Genomic DNA, 19,366 nt, shown 5'->3' with positions numbered 1-19,366 from the left:
GGGCCGAGTCCGCGGGGCTGCGCGCCGGGCGCCGGTGACAATGGGCTTCTGTGTGTGCAGCTGCCGCCGCCGCTGGGGGTCGGGGGAGGGGGGCGGGCGGCCGCTCCCTGACCCCCTCCCTCCCGCCCTCGACCCTCCGAAAGGTGACCGGCCTCTTCTTGCCCCTGGCCGGGACGGCCCCCCTCCACCCCCCGAAACCAGCGGCTTCTACCTTTTTTTTTTTTTTTTTAATTTTACCAGTAAGTTTCCCTGGGCCCAGCCTCCCCGCTTCCACTTCCCCCGTCTCCCCCTCTCCCCCCAACATGACGGGAGAGGGGGATTTAGCCGGCCGGGGGCGGCCACTTTGTGCGTCCCGGGGAGCGGGACCCGCACAAGGCGCGCCTGCAGGGGATGCGGTGACCGAGGGGCCGGGAGCGCCGGGCAGGTAATGTATCCTGGACCTGGAGCGGGGCTTTGTTTGGGTGGGGGGAGGGGAACAGGGGTGGGTGCGAGCGCCGGGCAGCCCTGCCGGGGCTCTGGTCTCCCGGCTTCTCCGCCCCGCTGGCCCGCGCGCACGAAGCCGATCTGGGCTGTAACGCCAAGAGCGAAAGAGAAACTTCTGCGTGACTGACTAGATGAGGCTCCTCCCGAGAGACCAAGATAATAGAGGACTCCCCCCCGCCCCTCCCTGCGGGTTCTGGCCCGGTACGCCCCCACCCTGCGGAAGGAGGGGCTGGTGGGGATTTTAGGGACTTCCTGGGCGGCGGAGACCGGCTCTGAACCAGCCCCTCTCAGCTGCCGGGAGCTGGAAAGCTTGCTCTGGAGCCTCTCGCACGTGGCAGGCAGGCAGAGAACTTGCTGTGCCTTCTAGGAAATTGCTATCGATTTGTAATGCAGTTTCGCTAATTGGGAGTTCAAAATTAAACTTTAATAAAGCATTTGTGTTGTCTCGTGTAATTGTGAAAGCTTCCATCCGTCCTGGTAGATAGACTCTAAGGCTCAAGTTAATGGAGCTAAGCTAGATTTCCCCCCCAAGTACAATTCCGTCAGCCGTCGTCGGCGCAGCTGGATTTCCGTAAGGTACAGATGTTGCTAATGGCAGCTTAAGCACGGATGGGCAGATAGCATACGGAATGCAACATGTTGCCATATGGTTCCTTTAGCCTTTCACCTCCAGGGATATCAATCACATATATTCTGGGAGGAACTTAATGACTCTCCGAACGGCAAAATGAATTACCTGGTACAATTTATATCCCTTGACCTGATACGTTATAACAACAGGGAGATAGCATCTCACAGTTTCTGTGGTATAAACTGAGCTGCAGAGCTACATTTCAAATTCTATAACATCTATCTGTGGTTTGAGGGGCCCTGTCAAATCATTCTGGCTGTAAAAGAGGGTTTCTTTACTGCCTTCCTCCTCCCCCCTCCCTCTTCTGAACGATACAAAGTTTATAAAGTTTAGCAAAACTGTTGTCTTAGAAATTGCCAGTCAGCCAACCAAATACTAATTGATGAGGATATGGAGAAATGGAAAAGAGGATTTCCAATGCTAGTTACTTAATTAGTAATGTTTAGGAACACCATACTTTTGGAATCCAGAAAATTAAAGAACTACAAGAAATGCGTGTTCTGTGAGTTGTTTCTGTGTAACTCTTCAACCCATTAATTATTTAAAATTCTTTTTTTAGAAAATAATCTTTATTCTTAAACGTAAGAAAATATCATACAGGAAACAGTCCTCAGAAACATGAAATATAAGAAATACAAGAAGCCGAGCAATTCTATACACAACCCCCCTCCCCATACACATATACTCTGTGAGTACTTGGACATCCATGGGTAGTACTGGTCGTTTGTTTTTCTCCCACCAACATGCCAGTGACAGCATACTGAAGTCACTGTTTAGATCCTAGTGGAATGTTTCTGTAATATTTCACAGGTCTTATTTTAAATATCCCAGTGACTAATAAAATGGTTGATTGCCTCTAATTTCAGGTTATAAACATGGTTGTCCCTTAGTGTAACACTCCTTTTTCTTCCACTAAAGCAGAGAGGCAACACTAGAAAACAAGAAATAAGGGTAAAAAAAAGTAAATAACTTATGAAAACATTTTTTTTACTTTTACCTATTAAGTGATATCTGAAAGCTACGAATGTACTATCTTTTAAAAGATTTTGCTTCTGACAGTGTGTAAACCACATTAATTCATGGGAATTGATAGACTAACAAAACACAAAATAGACCTAAGCGATCTAAACAAGTACATATTTTCAGTCATGTCACGTTTCAGAAAGTTAACATTCTGGAAGTTTATCTGTACATCATGTCCTTTCGGAATCCTTTTGAAATGACAAGATAATATTTCTCCTTTTCTTCTTACTTTTTGAAATGGATGATGATGTGTTACCTCGTATTTGAGTTAGTGCAATATGTTGGTAATTATTGTTAAACAATATAAGATGTCTTGTGTATTTTTATAGCAGAAAATCTTATACTGAACACAGTAAGATATATATCTGACTTATGGCAACCGTTGCTGGGGGCTGTTTTTGGTCATCTTTTAATGGCTAAGGTTTTCTCTCGCCAGTACTCAGTGTGTTTTAACCCTGATCAGAAGTAAGCTTGTCAATAATGATTCCATCTCCATGACTTCTGAATAGGCAGTGAGTGTGTCCTTTAATCAGCTACACAGAACTCGCCTTATAAAGCTGTTATTGTCATGAGCAGCTACTGCGGCCTTTTGTTAGGCCCCAGGATTATTAACGTGTTCCACCTTCAAAAGCCAGGCTGAAAGTCCTGCTGTGCTTCATTTCAGAATTCAAGTCCATTAGTAAACAAAACCCTAAGCAGCACTATTTGCTTTTTCTCAAGTTACAACATTACATGGAGTTCACGGATGATTTTAGGCCCTTTTGTAGACATGAACTATGTATATTTTTGGTATGCATACACAGTAATAAAAACAAGATGTGTATCTTGCATCATGACTTTTATTTTAAACAAAGATTTGATGGATGTCCATTGTTACTCTAAATGAGATGGCTGGCTGCCAGGGGGATCCCTATAGCTGGAAAGTACTAGCATTGTTATTGTCTACCAGGGAATCACTTTCTCTTTTTTGAACTCTCAACTTCACCTCCCTCTTTAAATAGTGCCCTTCCGTATTGCTAATCTGAGAATTAGTTTGGAAATGAAAACTTTTGAAAATGTGTTTGTATTGCCGAGATCTTCACCACTGTTTCTGGTTGCCTGCTGGTTTACAGCCTTTATCTTGGGCTGGCATGTTTATTTTAACTGAAAATGAAGAAATACTCTTAGGACAGGGTATACTCTCCATGCTCTATGTAATTTTAATTTGGTATAATCCTAGCTGCTTTCTTATTTTTTTACTCATGAACGTATTTTAGAATATATAGGATAGGAAGGATTTATGTGTTTCTCATGGTAACATGGGGCAAGTTATGGATAGACATTAGGCCTCTAATAGAACTCTGCATTCAAGTGAGTGGGGGTGGGGAAGAGAGCCATCCAGAAAGAGTATATAGTCCCACTGCACTGGCCCTGTTTGCTTTTCAAATTTAAAATCTACATCGCTGCATTGGAAACTTGTTTCTCTCTTTTATAGTGTTTCATTTTTAAAGAATTCTTTAAAAACTGTCAATCTGTAAATATTTAACCAGCCAAGCAGGAAACAGTCTTTTATTCTCGGCTATATGCAGCTTTGTTTTTATCTGGGTTAGTGTGAGTGCCATGTAAATACCACATAAAAATTTGACTTGGTTTTCCTTACTTTGACTGAAGATTGACAGGGGCTTCTTTAATTAATCTTGTTCTCTTTCATGTTCTGTATTCAGATATTGAAATACAGTATTTTTATACATTTATAAGATTGTGTTTGCATTTATTTAATTTATGTTTCTTTTTTTAAAGCATGTAGCCTTGAATGTTTGTTCTACTATTTTTTTTTTTTCTTCTTCACATCATTACTCTGGTACTGCTTGATGTAACTTGATTAGCTCCCTCCCCAGTCATGATTGGTAATTAAAATAGGCATTAAAATTAGTCACTTAGCAATTTTGCTGTTCAATTGGCAATTAAATTACTTAATTGCAATTAAAGTCCTAATTTTAATTGGCAAAATGATAGATGTAGATTTAAGATAATATGTATAAATACTTTAATAAGTGTCTATATAAGGATTACTTAATTACTCAACTTCAAGTTTATGCTGTTAACTTTAGAACTTTTAAGTGAGCAATGAAATTTATATTACATCTATTCAAAGGATATGGTAATTAGATTTATTACTTATCACTATAAGGGTCCTTCCTATAAGTTACTTTTGTAGTGTTAAAATTGTAGGCTTAATAATTGCAGAATTATGATGAGGAAAAGGGCATATATATCTTTGTTGTAATATATCCGTACAGGATCTTCATTTTTTATTAAATCGAGAGGTTCCTATCCCCCAGTTAGGCTGAGGAAAAAATCAAAAGTGGTTATTTTATCATTAAAGGTAGAACAAAACCTCACAGCTATGATATGAATACAAGAACTATTGCCAAGTGTATGTATTTTATCTACTTAAAATGCTATGTAATACTGTGATAGTTACTAATGTTATTAGCTACTTTTAGAATTTCAAGTGGCCTTGTCCTTCACATATAGCAACTTATTTTCAGAATCTTTAAAAAGTCTTCTAGGACTTTGTACAATTTAATCACCCACATGCTTACTGAAATTAACAATGAAATCTAAAATCAAAGTTACACTTCCTTGCTTGATCAAAAAGAATTCTTACATAGAAAATATTAGTGGTTGCTAGAGACTGGGAGAAGGGGATAATGGACAGTTATTGTTTAATGGGCATAGGGTTTCAATTTTATAAGATGAAGAGATGGAGATGGATAGTGGTGATAGGTACACAACAATGTGAATGTATCTACCATCACTGAACAGTACACTTAAAAATGGTTAAGATGATGGATTTTATGTTATGTGTATTTTACCACACACACAGGAAGAAAATAGTAGGTTACTTTTAAAGCTAATGTTTAGGTGATGGTTACTGAGAGTCAAGCATTAGAGCTTAAAAGATGAAGGATTTTTATTATGCAAAATACTTTTTGAGTGGCATGAGGCTTTACCATATGTTCAGTTTTATAATTTTAATTTGCAAGTAGATGCTTCTAGAAAAAAAGAGTGCTGTTTTCTTCTGCACATCTTTACACATTTCTAGAACTGAGTTCTGAATTGAAGTCTGAAATAATTTTGCGCTTAGTGTTTTTTGGTAAAAAAAAAATAATAATGGGCTGAATAAAACTGAGTAAAAAGTCACAACTACCCAAAATGTGAATATCAGGTAAGCAATTGACTTGTTTTGTAAACATCCTATAGGAAAGGAACAAATGATTCATCAATTAGTATCCTATTAATGCAAATGAAATCGCAGAAAGGAAAAAAAAAAAACAACAAAAAACCTTCAGTATTAAAAGCTGATTTTGTAGTTCCATAACTGAGTTTTTATTTCAAAGTGAAAATTTCTCTCTTCTATCACTAATGTAAAATTTCCTGCTGAATAGCAACAAATGCCATGAATGTAAATTTGTCCAAATATAACTTAAAATATATATCTCATTTTAATGTTTAAGATAGTTTCCATTAAGTAATTTTGTTGTGAAATATCTTAAAGTTACTTCAACTCTTGCAATAAAATGGTTTTGTCTGTTCACTGTATCTGAACTGGAAGGGCTACTCTGAGTTCATTTTGGGAGAATCCTGAAAGAAATCCTCAAAGACCCCTTTCCCATGCATTAAGATAGAAAAGCCTATGGGATTACATCCATGTTTGCTTTCTAAATTATACCAAAAGCTCAATTTTATTAAGTATAATCTGTCTAGCCATGCATAAAATAAAATACTTTGGTTTAGATGTGAGTGTATTATTTATATTGATTTTTTATAAAAATATTTTTTACATATGTGTCACATTCTGCTTAATATTGGTTAATATCATAAAAGATAATGTAGTAACATGATTTTTCTAAATGCTTTTCTGAGGTCATCTTATAGTATATATTGAAAGAATTAATTTTTTTGTCACTTAATTTAGTTTTCAAAAGAAGGAGCTCTTTATGTATAAGACCAATTTTTACTCCTATTTATTTTAACTTCTTAAGAAAATAGAACTTCATTGGGGATAACTTTACGCATTTATACATGGCAGTAATTTAAAGTTGTATCTGGATCTGGGCCTTGAAAAAAACTAGTGTTGTCATTTTAATTGAGTTATAAAGTAGTTTATATTTAAGAATCTATGTTTCAAAAAATCTTGAAAGGTTCTAGTCATATAAATGCAAAATTTCAGTTTCTTGTAGCCTAAAGCATCATTTTAACATTTTCTAAAAGGTTGTTCAATTCTACATTTTGATTCCATTATATGTGTAATTAAACCTCTGTGCACAAAAGCATTCTCTTATGTACTAGCAAATACACCCACAGGAATCCTCTTCTAAACTATAATTTATTTAAACATGTAATCATAGGATTTTAAAACATGCTTTCATTTTTCCAAACTATATGCCAATTTGAGCTTCTTGGTGATAAAATGAGAGATTTCATTACTATTTTGGTTTTTTTTCCCCCTGTGACCTAACAGTGAGTTAAACATGGGCAGGAGGAAAAAGAAATCTGTTGTGAACCTAAGTCCATGTGTTAAACCGTTTCCCCTTTAAAGAAAAATAGAAAAAGTATAGAAGACTTGTAGTTATTTATGAATTCCAGCACAGTATAATATTTGGGCCTGCAGCTTGCTCTCCTAGAGTTTGGCCTAAGTAGTAAATAGCTAGCTGGTGTGTGTGTGTGTGTGTGTGTGTGTGTGTGTGCTCTTCCTGAACGTTGTGGAGTCAGGCCCCCTACTGACAGCATCAGTCAATTACAGACATTGGAGGTTCCACTGAGATTCGTTCCATCACAATCTGGTGGGGACACAGGAGTCTGGAGTTCTGAGCAGGGTGCTTTCTTACACTTTCTGGTGCCTATGTTGCGTCCTTCCCACCCAGAGCACGTCTGAGCCCTACCAAAAATGCTAACACAGGAAGCAGCTTATCCAGTAATTGGTTTAAATGAGTTTATCAGTCTTTCATCCAGTGTGTCTTCCTAAGAAGTTAACACTCCCCAGGAACTAGAATAGGAATTTGAAGAAGAGAGAGAACTCGTACAGGTTATAGGATGCAAGGGGGAAAGTTCACCTTTTCTCTGTTGTTAATGTTATACCTAATGCCTCCATTTCCACTTACTAATAATTATAATAGCTGCTCTGAAAACTGCCTCTCAGTCTTTGGTGCAGTAAGACTTGGGTAAGGGCTCTGTTAAGCCCGACTCCACAGGTTGCTGTTGTAGAATAACGCACCGCACTACAGTGTTTGTCTCCTTCAGAGCTCACTTTAAGAACTCCAGAACACTCTCCACTCTCTTAAGAGAGAATTCTCCAGTTGCCCGCAGACTCAACCCAGGCTAAAGCCAAGTGTTTTTAAGGCCCATAAGGGAGGAGGAACTTGTGCAGGGAATGTATCCACTCACATGTGCGTATTTGTGTAGGGAGGGTGATAGTTACAACCTTAAAGTTCTCCTGGCCCCCCGCTTTCCTAGGAGTATATTAAAAAATAATAACCGCCACCCCAGCGTGGCTGCAACTGAGTTTCCGACTGCCTGAAAATAGCTACCGGGAGCCTGGCCCACCGCTGGGATCAAGGAAAGCTGCTCCTGGCAGCGCCCTGCTCCCTCGCGGAAGGGGAAGGGAACCCGGGAGGGCGCCACCGAGCTAGAGCCGCTGCTATTTTGGGCCCAGCCCCGCGGGTGCGTCAATGCCTGCGCCCCTGCGTCACCGCCACCCCCACCCCTTTCCTTCTCCCCTGCTCTCCAAACTCTCACTTTTTCCCTTTCGTTCGCGTGGAATCGTTCCTGCCCACGGGGCGCTGACGCTACTGAGCTCATGCTAATAGGCCATTCTTCGCCCTCCTCCCCTCTTCCCCCTACTCACACACCCTCACTCGCCACAACAGCCTCCCCTACACACAACACACACACACACACACACACACACACACACACACTTCCTGGTTTTATTTGTACTCCGGCCCCCTGGGGCACCGCTGAACCGCAGAGGCGGCGGCGGCGGCAGCGGCAGCCGCAACATCTGGGGGAAACTTAAGGTGGTCACGCAGGTTTTCCAGAGGCTGCGGCGCAGAGGAGCCCGCGGCTTCCCGGGGCAGCCGTAGGACACCTGATGGCTACGCCTCTCGAGCCGCTGGGGAGCGAGCAAAGGCTGGGGTGCAGTTTGAGCTGAGCGGCTTCAGAACGCGGATAGATCCGCGGCGCTTTTGGCCCATCCAGGGAACACCAGGATTGGGGGCGGGGAGTGGGGAGTCGCCAAGGGGCTCCTGCAGTCTGGAAGCAAGCCACGCCGAGGGAGGTGGGGCGGTTGGAACTCTTCGCGGCCAGAGAGGGGGGACGCCTCGGAACCCTCCCTCCCCTCGTCCCAGCCTCTTCCAGCCCCCTGGGAGAAGCCCTGAGAGGCCCGCCCTGTTCTGGCCGGAGAAAAGCGAAGGGAGCTCGCTTTCTGTAGAAGCGGCGTCTCCTTTGCTAGAAAGCGCCTCACGCCCTCAGCCGCGCGGGTGGACAGGCGTGCAAAGTGGAGTCAGCGGCGACTGGGGCGGCCGCGGGGGGTGCGGCGAGCTACCACAGTGCTCCGGGTCCCTCTCCTGGAAGGGCTGGGCACACAACTTTATGCTCGCGGAGATACCCCCCCTCCCCTTGTTTTGTCTTTCCCTCTTGGCTCTGAGACGGAGGTTTGAGAGCCCTTGTGCTTCAGAGGAGGGTTGAGTTATTTCTCTACAGCTCGTGTTAGGCTACGAGTTGGTGGGCACTGAGGAGTGTCGAAAGTATTAGAGTTGGCCAAAGGTGAGGTTAGAGCACCTTTCTGCTGAAGGCGCACCTGTTGCCCGCTGCTTGATTGTATTGTCTGCGATAGGAAAGTGGGCGACGCCTCACTCTGACTTTCGGGATCCCTAAAGGGTTGGGTCACTGTCTACCTGTCCCCCTTCTCTTCCCCTTTCCACGCACCACGTCTTCCCTTGCACGTGGGCACTGCAAGGGAAGAAGGGAACATGGAGAATAGGCCCTTCCCAGTGCCTTCCACCTTGGACTCTGTGTGTGTGTGTGTGTGTGTGTGTGTGTGTGTGTGTGTGTGAGAAGGGGGAAGGGGAGACAGAGAGAGAGAATGCTAACGCCAAAGGAGGAGGCCCTGGACAGGAAAAGGGGGAAAAGGGATATGCATCGGGCTAGGGAAATCCCACCCTAATTGCCTGAGGCCTTTGAGCTTCTTGGGTCTTGGGACAACTGTCTGCGCTTCCGCTAATGGGGGAGACAATTGTGAGTGGATGAGGTTAGAACACTGCCAGGCACACCCCATCCCTCACTAGTCCAGGTGCCGGCTACCTGGCCCATACCAGCGTTCCCTTTCGCCGGGGCTTTTGTTGCACCCTCCCCTACAAGTGAGCAGCCGGGCGGCAGCGGTAGCCCTTGGTTTAGGGGAAGGCGAGGTGAGATGTCGCGGTGCTGCGGGCTGCGCGGACCTGTGTGGAGAGGTCACACCTCTTTCGGAAAAAAAAAAAAAAAAAAAAGAGAGCGGGGGAGCGAGAGAGAGAAAAGAAAGAAAGAAAGAAAGAAAAAAAAAAACCAAAACCCAAACTGGCGACCAAGGTGAACCCAGAACGGTTCCCACCTTAAAATCGGCCCTGCTCGTGACGTCAGGTCGGAAATATACCAAAGCGAGAGCCGGCCAGGAGTCCGGGGAGCGCGGCGGCGCGGCGATTGGGCGGCGGGCCGCTGACGCGCGCTGACGCGCGGAGACTTTAGGTGCATGTTGGCAGCGGCAGCGCGAGCCACATAAACAAAGGCACATTGGCGGCCAGGGCCAGTCCGCCCGGCGGCTCGCGCTCGGCTCCGCGGTCCTGCTCCCCTGCCCAGCCGGCCGCCTTCTCCTGCTCCCTCCCCGCTCCTGGCGACTTGGTTACCATCGCCCCTCTCGCCCACCCCTCCCAGACCCTGCTACCAGGACTCCCAGAGGAAACTACACTTCGGCTGAGTTGAATGAATGAAGAGAGACGCGGAGAACTCCTAAGTGAGTAGGTAGAGCCCGTGCAGCTCGAGTTCCTTTATCCTTCTTTCGTCTTTTGCACGTCTCTTCTTTCCACATGTGTTAGTACAGGTTTTCTCGAAGTGGGCGCCAGAGGGTCGGAGCGTGATGGGGCCGGAGGACCGGGAATAGGTGCGCGCGGCTACGGCGGTCATTTGTCCGAACTCCAGCTTTGGCGCTAGGGGGGAGTTGGCTCCCAGCAGGCTTCCAGGCTCCTCATTGGTGGACGTGGATGGGAGACTTGCATAGTTTGGGGAGCTGTGGACTTGCCAGGGGTATATGTGGCCAAAGTTTGCTCTTAGAGTGGAACTGATTGTGACCATTGGACAAGGAGACTCCAAAGTCCTGTATATACGAGGGGCCTGGACGCTACCCACAAAGTGACAGGGCGAAAGTTCTTCAGTTTATGTGTTGCTTGGGAACTGTGTCACCGCGGCTGGCGGCTGTGCCAGTGTTTCCTGGCTATTATTGAATAAGGGGTGGTGTTGGTGTTGGTAGAGTGTCCTATTACTAAGTTGCCTGAAATTTCTGGTTTTGACACATGCCGCGCTTGTGTATGTGAATACGTCAGAGAGAGAGAGAGAGAGAGAGAGAAGGGAGTAAAGAGTACAGTTATGAAGCTGTTAAGTTACCAGGAGATTAGTATCCAGCACAGGCATATAGCTCTCAAAGGCTGTGGGTGTCGTGGGTCTCCTTTCTTTCTACTTTTTCTGATTAACCTTCCTCCCCAGGAAGCAAGATAATGGGGGAGTGGGGAGGAGAACAGAAGGAGTGGATGTTTGGCTTTCTTTTTCATTAGTAATAAGATTGTCGATGCTCTAGAATGCCTTCCAAGTGGCAACATTTGAAAATTACTCGTTTCCCTGGCAAATAGGCAGATTGTGGACGGCTGTATAGGCGAGGTGTTCGGCTTCCAGTGTTGGCAAGTGCTTCTAACCTTGGTGCCAGTACCAGATAAGCTGTGTTTCCCTCCCTCTGCAACTGACCTAAGATGGTCCTGGAAAAGTAGGGTCTTCTTTTCCCACCCCTTGACCCTTAAAGATGTTGAAAGACAAGTTTCCTGGAGAAGTGAATGGCAATTCACCTGTATCCTCAATCCCAGTGTTCTGTCTTTTGACACTTAGGAAATCCAGATGCTTCCATTCAGATTGTCTTCAGGGCTGCCCAGGCCTTGCCAGCATTCTGTAACACATAGGGGTGGGGGGGGGAGAGATTATTTTTTTCTCATATTATATTTTTGACTTCTACTTTCTTTACCCCCTCCTGAAAGAAAAAACTACTTCTGCCACAGAAAAATTAAGGCGAAGTTTCCAATGCTGTATTTTATTAAACTCTAGTTTCTTCTTATTTGGGTCTGAATGAAACTAAAATGGAAATGACACTACCTTCCCACCCCCACCTCTACTTCCATCCCCACCCCACCCCTACATCTTAGGGTCCAATTTATTACATCATAAGTATTAAGTAAGTACATGAAGTACCTTCTCTCCTTCAGAACTGTGTCTGCAAGGATTTACACATTGCAACGGGTGGCATTTTGTGTTGTTTACAGTCATCTCTTTTACACATTCATTTTAACTGCTGAGTTTGGTAAGGGCTACACAAGAATTGCCAATGAAATTATCAAGGAGGGCGTAGAGGGGCTTGCCTGGTGACCCTACAGATGCCCAGCTGAATCTGTCGGGAAAGTCACCTGAAGCTTCCTGTGTCTGTATTTCAGGGAGGAGATCCGACAGGCTGGACTCCCCATTGCTTTTCTAAAAATCTTGGAACTTTGTCCTTCGTTGAATTACGACACTGTCCACCTTTAATTTCCTCGAAAACGCCTGTAATTCGGCTGAAGGTTAGTGCAACTTCATTTCTTTTTTCCCTCCTCTGAGTTCCCCGAACGTCAAGAAACAGGGCAATCCCATCTTCCTCAGCAAACTCTGTAAGTTAAGGTTTTCCTGGCCCATCATCTTCGGAAACAACATCCACAATGTGCAATTCCATCTTATTTCTAGAATGAGCTTGCTGAACCCGAGCTTCAGAGGAACGGCTCATATGAGCAGGACCGTTCGGTGTGATGGGGTGAAGGGGGAGGCATTTGAAATATCCGGGAATAAAGACCCTCAAAAGCTTTCCAGCTCTGGGTCTTCCTTGGACCAGTCTTTCCATGCCCTACACAGTTTTGCCCCGCAGCATTCGCTCTCCGCTCTTCCTCTCGCGTCCCTACATGCTCTCTGACCGCCGCGGGCTGCCGGTGTAGCTCCAGGTGTACCCGAGCCGGGGAGAAAGTGTTCAGTTGACCAGGCTGAGTGTATATTACCCTGTTTCATTTCCAGCCATGCCTTGTGTTCAGGCGCAGTATGGGTCCTCGCCTCAAGGAGCCAGCCCCGCTTCTCAGAGCTACAGTTACCACTCTTCGGGAGAATACAGCTCCGATTTCTTAACTCCAGAGTTTGTCAAGTTTAGCATGGACCTCACCAACACTGAAATCACTGCCACCACTTCTCTCCCCAGCTTCAGTACCTTTATGGACAACTACAGCACAGGCTACGACGTCAAGCCACCTTGCTTGTACCAAATGCCCCTGTCCGGACAGCAGTCCTCCATTAAGGTAGAAGACATTCAGATGCACAACTACCAGCAGCACAGCCACCTGCCCCCCCAGTCCGAGGAGATGATGCCGCATTCCGGGTCGGTTTACTACAAGCCCTCCTCGCCCCCGACGCCCACCACCCCGGGCTTCCAAGTGCAGCACAGCCCCATGTGGGACGACCCAGGCTCTCTCCACAACTTCCATCAGAACTACGTGGCCACCACGCACATGATCGAGCAGAGGAAAACGCCCGTCTCCCGCCTCTCCCTCTTCTCATTTAAGCAATCGCCTCCCGGCACCCCAGTGTCTAGCTGCCAGATGCGCTTCGACGGGCCCCTGCACGTCCCCATGAACCCGGAGCAGGCAGGCAGCCACCACGTGGTGGACGGGCAGACCTTTGCTGTGCCCAACCCCATCCGAAAGCCTGCGTCCATGGGCTTCCCAGGCCTGCAGATCGGCCACGCGTCGCAGCTGCTGGACACACAGGTGCCCTCGCCACCGTCGCGGGGCTCGCCCTCCAACGAGGGATTGTGCGCCGTGTGTGGCGACAACGCGGCCTGCCAACACTATGGCGTGCGCACCTGTGAGGGCTGCAAAGGTTTCTTTAAGGTGAGCGAGGACGGGGCCCGGAGGAGGCAGGTAGGGGCCCCCTAGTGCCGGGAGTCTCGGAGTGTGCGCTCCTCCTGGGTGCAGGCAGCCCAGTCCTAGTTCGTCCATCTCCCGAGGTCTGCGGAGGCTTTCCTGCAGCCGCTCATGGCCTGTGGCGGAGGCCTCTGGGTGCTTGTGAAAGGGAAATAGCTAGACCCGGAGAGCAGGGGTCGCATCCCCCTCGCACGCAGCCAACACCCCGGCAGGCCCCAGCCCGAAGTTGCAGGAGCCTGAGTTGGAAGAGGGTCATTTGCATGTGCTAGGAGCTGTCTTCTCTGTTCAGATTGAAATTGGTTAGGACAGAGAACCGTGTCTGAGCTAACCAAGTGGAACAGAATTCCCTATGGTCAAATTAAGTGATCTCTTTATTTCGCCATCCTGATTGAATAATCTTATCATTTTAAATAGAGAAGGTCTCCAAGGAATGTAAATAATATGAATGCCCACGGATTTGTATTTACTGAGCGTCTCCTTCTCCTTCTCTTGGCATATAAAACACAGCAAGGAGCGGCAAGGTTAGCTCAAATGTTAACGCTATCAATTTTCTCCTGTTAAATGCCCTGGGGGAGGAAAACGAAAAGAAAGAGAAAGAAAAGGAAAAGGAAAAAAATAAAAGAGGAGTTGTGTGTATGTGTTTGTTTATGGGGAGGAGTGTAGATCCTAGCCGTTCAGAAATTGTTCCTGGATTCCCTGGGTTGCTGGATTTTCAAAAGAAAAAAAAAATCGGTCTATATTGTCTCCTTTTGCAGCGCACGGTACAAAAAAACGCAAAATACGTGTGTTTAGCAAATAAAAACTGCCCAGTGGACAAGCGGCGCCGGAATCGCTGTCAGTATTGCCGATTTCAGAAGTGCTTGGCTGTTGGGATGGTCAAAGAAGGTAGGTCCGGACAAGCAGCCCATTCCCTCGTCTGCGCCCGCGGGAAACTGCGGCTTCTATCCCAGTCGCATTTTCCACTTCCCAGCGCCGAGAAGATGTGTGTGTGTGCGGGGGGGGGGGGGGGGGGGGTCTCCCGGCTCCCCCTCATCCGCCTCCTGCCTTGCTGACCCCGCAGCTCCCTGCTTGCCCATCCTGCCCTGGAGAAAACAGCGGGGCCCTTCTCGCCTTCAACTCTACGACCCATTTGGAAGGCGACATAAAACAACCCCACTTTTTTTTTTTTTTTTTTTTTTTGTAAATGTTTCTCGTCAGTGAAGGCTTCACAAGCAATGGGACCCTGTGCAGCCTGCCCTGGCGCCCGGTGGCTGCGGCCTTCCCCGGCAGGGGCCCAGGCGACAGCTGGGTCCCGCTAGGGGGAGCGACGCTAACCCATTTATTCCTTCGCAGTGGTTCGCACGGACAGTTTAAAAGGCCGGAGAGGTCGTTTGCCCTCGAAACCGAAGAGCCCACAGGAGCCCTCTCCCCCCTCACCCCCGGTGAGTCTGATCAGTGCCCTCGTCAGGGCCCATGTCGACTCCAACCCGGCTATGACCAGCCTGGACTATTCCAGGGTAAGAAGCTGGCGGGGGTAGCATGTGGACAAACCAACAGATGGGCAGGACCCCTTCCCACACCCATCACTAAGCCCCAGACTCAAGCAAGGCTGTGGCTTTACAACTCTGATCAGAGCCACAGGAGACAGACAGAGAGACAAACAATCCACGTTACTGGGAGTGTAGGCATGAGGACAGACAGAGAAAAGAAGAGAAGACAGGCCACAGCGATCCCATCTCTGGGAGACCTCTCTCTCACTGCCATGGTACAAGCATATACTCACACACTAATGCCTCTAGTGCCTAAAGCAGAGGCTGTGCAAAAATGTTCCCCACTTGGATTTTATCCCCAGTCTTCCATAGAGATGCTTTAATCCTCATCCTCTGTGGCACTGTCGGGGTGGGGAATGTCTGCTTGGGAGTCGGGAAAGGAAAGAGAAAGGTATAAGGAATGGCAGTGGTGTTGGGAATCAGGTGGTCAGATTCCTTTTTTACCCCAGCTGTGAGAAATGTGTGGGCTTTAATTGGAAGAAGTATGTCGGGCAAACCTAGAAGCCACTGCCATTTTATTAAGATTTGCAAAGGGCGTCTCTGCTCAAGACCCACTCTGGGACTGGCATGAATACTAACGTGTCAATTGTTTTGTGGAGATAAGAGTGAACGTTTCCCAGGGCTGGATGGCACTGTATTTAGTCTGTATGGAAATGGTAATTTACATATTTAAAGCAGCGACCTCATAGCACCATCCCTAATTGAATTAATTGCCCCGGAACATCTAATTTCCTTACTGGTCAGAGAGAGGTTTAATTGTTATAAAAACCTGGCTCCCCTACTAGAAGCGGGGTTAGCAATTTCACGGGTTATATATTTTAGAGAACCTCATTAAGTGCTTTTTAAAATGAAATTCCAGTTCCAGGCGAACCCTGACTATCAGATGAGTGGAGATGACACCCAGCATATCCAGCAGTTCTATGATCTCCTCACTGGCTCCATGGAGATCATCAGGGGCTGGGCTGAGAAGATCCCAGGCTTCGCTGACCTGCCCAAAGCCGACCAAGACCTGCTTTTTGAATCAGCTTTCTTAGAACTGTTTGTGCTTCGATTAGCGTACAGGTAATGGAGGAGGCAATCCAGGGAGGCTGGGAAAGGAGGAAGAGAGGAATCAAGAAGGGAAAGAAAGGAAAAGAGAAATAAAAGGGGAGAAGAGAGAGGAGCAGAAGAGGAAAATGAAAGAGGGAAAGAAGGAAAAGAGAGTAGACAAAAGGAAGAGAAGGGAAGGAGTGAGCCCAGAAGCCTTGGATGAATGGAATGGAAGTGGGATAGGGGGCGTTCTTGATTGTTATGAAATTAAACCCGTTCAAGGTCTACTGGTCTACATTTTATTAACTCTTCCGTAATTAGTTACCTCTTAAATCCCTCATTTATTGCTCTTCAAGTAATTAGTTGTTTAGCTTTTCTCTCTCTCTTTTTCTCCCCTCTCTCTCTTTGGTATTAATTGCAGGTCCAACCCAGTGGAGGGTAAACTCATCTTTTGCAATGGGGTGGTCTTGCACAGGTTGCAATGCGTTCGTGGCTTTGGGGAATGGATTGATTCCATTGTTGAATTCTCCTCCAACTTGCAGAATATGAACATCGACATTTCTGCCTTCTCCTGCATTGCTGCCCTGGCTATGGTCACAGGTCAGTACCTCACTTGCAGGGCAGGTCTCCAAAACTGCCCAGCAGGATTTGTCCCGGTTTTCCCTTGCCACTGATCCTCCCTGTTCCTGCCAGCTAGCTAACTGCTTTGTGTGTTCCTCTTTTGTTTCTGATTGTGTTTTCTGCAGAGAGACACGGGCTCAAGGAACCCAAGAGAGTGGAAGAACTGCAAAACAAGATTGTAAATTGTCTCAAAGACCATGTGACTTTTAATAATGGGGGGTTGAACCGCCCCAACTATTTGTCCAAACTATTGGGGAAACTCCCAGAACTCCGTACTCTTTGCACACAGGGGCTACAGCGCATTTTCTACCTGAAACTAGAAGACTTGGTACCACCGCCAGCAATAATTGACAAACTTTTCCTGGACACTTTACCTTTCTAAGACCTTCTCCCATGCACTTCAAAGGAACTGGAAAGAAACCTAAAACTATCCAGAGGGGGGATGTCACAAGGCAGAGATAGCCCCATGAGCTGCCTCAGCTCTAGCCGGCCCCCACTCCCTCCACAAAATCTCAGTCCCTTAATCCCTAAAGAAACAAAACAAAACAACAAAAACTGTTGCTATTTCCTAACCTGCAGGCAGAACCTAAAAGGGCATTTTGGCTCCGGGGGCATCCTGGATTTAGAACAAGACTACATACAATACAGTGGTATAAACTTTTTATTAACAGTTTAAAAATCAGTTTATTGTTCAGAAGAAAGATTCCTAATGTATGATGGGGGAAATGATGTTTGGCCATGTTTGGTTGTTGCATTTAAGACAAATGTAATACATACACACACACACACACACACACGCACGCACACACTCACTCACACATTGTAAGGGGACCCACAAGTATTGCCCTTTAAAAGACTTCAAAGTTTTCTGCTGTAAAGAAAGCTGTAATATATAGTAAAACTAAATGTTGCGTGGGTGGCATGAGTTGAAGAAGGGAAAGGCTTGTAAATTTATCCAATGCAGTTTGGCTTTTTAAATTATTTTGTGCCTATTTATGAATACATATTACAAATTCTAAAAGATAAGTGTGTTTGCAAAAAAAAAAAGAAAAAAGAAAAAAAGAACTACACAAAAAAGGGACAAGCATGTTGAGTCTAGGTTGAAAATGTTATAGGCACTTGCTATTTCAGTAATGTCTATATTCTATAAATAGTATTTCAGACACTATGTAGTCTGTTAGATTTTATAAAGATTGGTAGTTATCTGAGGTTAAACATTTTCTCAATTGTAAAATAGGTGGGCACAAGTATTACACATCAGAAAATCCTGACAAAAGGGACACATAGTGTTTGTAACACAGTCCAACATTCCTTGTTTGTAAGTGTTGTATGTACCGTTGATGTTGATAAAAGAAAGTTTATATCTTGATTATTTTGTTGTCTAAAGCTAAACAAAACTTGCATGCAGCAGCTTTTGACTGTTTCCAGAGTGCTTATAATATACATAACTCCCTGGAAATTACTGAGCACTTTGAATTTTTTTGGTTTTTTTTAATGTCTAAAATTGTCAGTTAATATATTATTTTATGTTTGAGTAAGAATTTTAATATTGCCATATTCTGTAGTATTTTTCTTTGTATATTTCCAGTATGGCACATGATATGAGGTCACTGCCTTTTTTTTCTATGGTGTATGACAGTTAGAGACGTTGATTTTTTTTTTCTGATAAATTCTTTCTTTGAGAAAGACAATTTTAATGTTTACAACAATAAACTATGTAAATGAACAGAATTTTGTCTTCTTTCTGGGTCAGGAAAAAATGGTGACAAAACAGCAATATAAAATAGAATGGAGATCGATTTAGGATAGGTCACTTATTCAACATTTGTGTTTCAAACGGGCAGCCTACATCTATTCTAGCAAAAGAACCTGGGAAATTGAACTAATTGACCAGAAAATTCAGTACAATATTTTTCCTCAACCAGAATTGTTGAGTGTGGCAACCTGCATTTATCAGAATCAATTGAGAATATCTTAATGCTTTTGTTAATTTTGCTAGGAAGTGCAGCTTTCAGAAGAGAAGTTTAGGAAACCAGATAACTTTCGAACTTTTGCAAGGTCTGAAATCCTGTCAGGTTTTTGTCTTGCAGAATGTTTAGGGAGTATCTTTCTAAGATTCAGAAAGTTAACATGGATTTGAAGTGTGTTGTTAAGATGGATTTGAAGTGTGTTGTACTTTATCTCTGGTTTTTCCAATTGCTCTACTTATTACTGTTGTAATAAGGAAGAGGGGCCAAGCATTTTGGGCCCTTTGGACCTTGGGTCAGTGGTCTTGGCATACAGCACAACTCAGTAGAGCTGTTTCTTACAACTTTTTGTTGTCCTCCTTCAGTAGATAGTGATGAGGTACACTGAACTTTTAGCATAATACCTCCTTCTTTAAAGTTTTTCAGATAAATTATAAAATAGCTCTTTGTCAGCTCCTGGGTCTGGTACAAGTAAGACATACAAGTAAGTCATAAGTCATACAGCTTCCACGATTCCACCCATCACCAACTTTTAGCAAAGAAAGCAATAACGCTATAGACAGCGGCTGAAGGTCTGAGCTACCTTCTACTCAAGGTCCTGGTCTTTGGGCAGTCAAGGTCCTGCCTAATTGGCCTCAGGCCCATGGTGAATTCCTAGTATAAGATGGAGACCATCTTCTTCGCTGACCCCAGTGAATTACAGATGGCTTCTGGGGGCACTGAAATTTAGAGAGTACTATTGTTTATAAAACACAAAGTTAGAAATTGCCAGTAAATTGCCACGAGAGAGTTCTTAGGTGGTAGTTTTTACTT

General features: G+C 45.2%; 1 protein-coding gene across 8 annotated transcripts; it reads left to right on the top strand.

The window, feature by feature from the left end:
- Window positions 1-231: 231 nt before the first annotated feature.
- On the top strand, window positions 232-17,815 carry NR4A2 (nuclear receptor subfamily 4 group A member 2). 8 transcript variants are annotated; one of them, XM_032857844.1, is made up of 9 exons: window positions 9,749-10,169; window positions 11,905-12,027; window positions 12,509-13,374; window positions 14,163-14,292; window positions 14,740-14,903; window positions 15,796-15,998; window positions 16,387-16,403; window positions 16,508-16,565; window positions 16,712-16,976. In XM_032857844.1, exons 3-9 carry the CDS (start codon window positions 12,511-12,513, stop codon window positions 16,794-16,796), a joined length of 1,521 nt encoding a protein of 506 aa, XP_032713735.1. In that variant the 5' UTR covers window positions 9,749-10,169; window positions 11,905-12,027; window positions 12,509-12,510; the 3' UTR covers window positions 16,797-16,976. The 8 variants fall into 8 exon arrangements, 7 of the variants coding, with proteins under 7 accessions (XP_032713730.1, XP_032713728.1, XP_032713735.1 ...); XR_004382677.1 differs by lacking the exons at window positions 9,749-10,169; window positions 16,387-16,403 and adding an exon at window positions 232-424 and having other exon boundaries at window positions 12,526-13,374; window positions 16,712-16,768; XM_032857837.1 differs by lacking the exon at window positions 9,749-10,169 and adding an exon at window positions 235-424 and having other exon boundaries at window positions 12,526-13,374; window positions 16,387-16,565; window positions 16,712-17,815.
- Window positions 17,816-19,366: the final 1,551 nt, after the last annotated feature.

Source organism: Lontra canadensis, unplaced genomic scaffold, assembly GCF_010015895.1.
Source record: "Lontra canadensis isolate GAN:19392208 unplaced genomic scaffold, GSC_riverotter_1.0 scaffold13, whole genome shotgun sequence".
NCBI classification, from domain to species: domain Eukaryota; kingdom Metazoa; phylum Chordata; class Mammalia; order Carnivora; family Mustelidae; genus Lontra; species Lontra canadensis.
This window is presented reverse-complemented; position numbering and strand designations above follow the sequence as displayed.

Bases quoted from the DNA above. Each gene is read 5' to 3' on its own strand.
- NR4A2 (XM_032857840.1), top strand. From the start codon at position 12,511: ATGCCTTGTGTTCAGGCGCAGTATGGGTCCTCGCCTCAAGGAGCCAGC. The intron at 14,293-14,739 runs GTAGGTCCGGAC...ATTCCTTCGCAG, and splicing joins TGTTGGGATGGTCAAAGAAG to TGGTTCGCACGGACAGTTTA. The intron at 16,566-16,711 runs GTCAGTACCTCA...TGTTTTCTGCAG, and splicing joins TGCCCTGGCTATGGTCACAG to AGAGACACGGGCTCAAGGAA.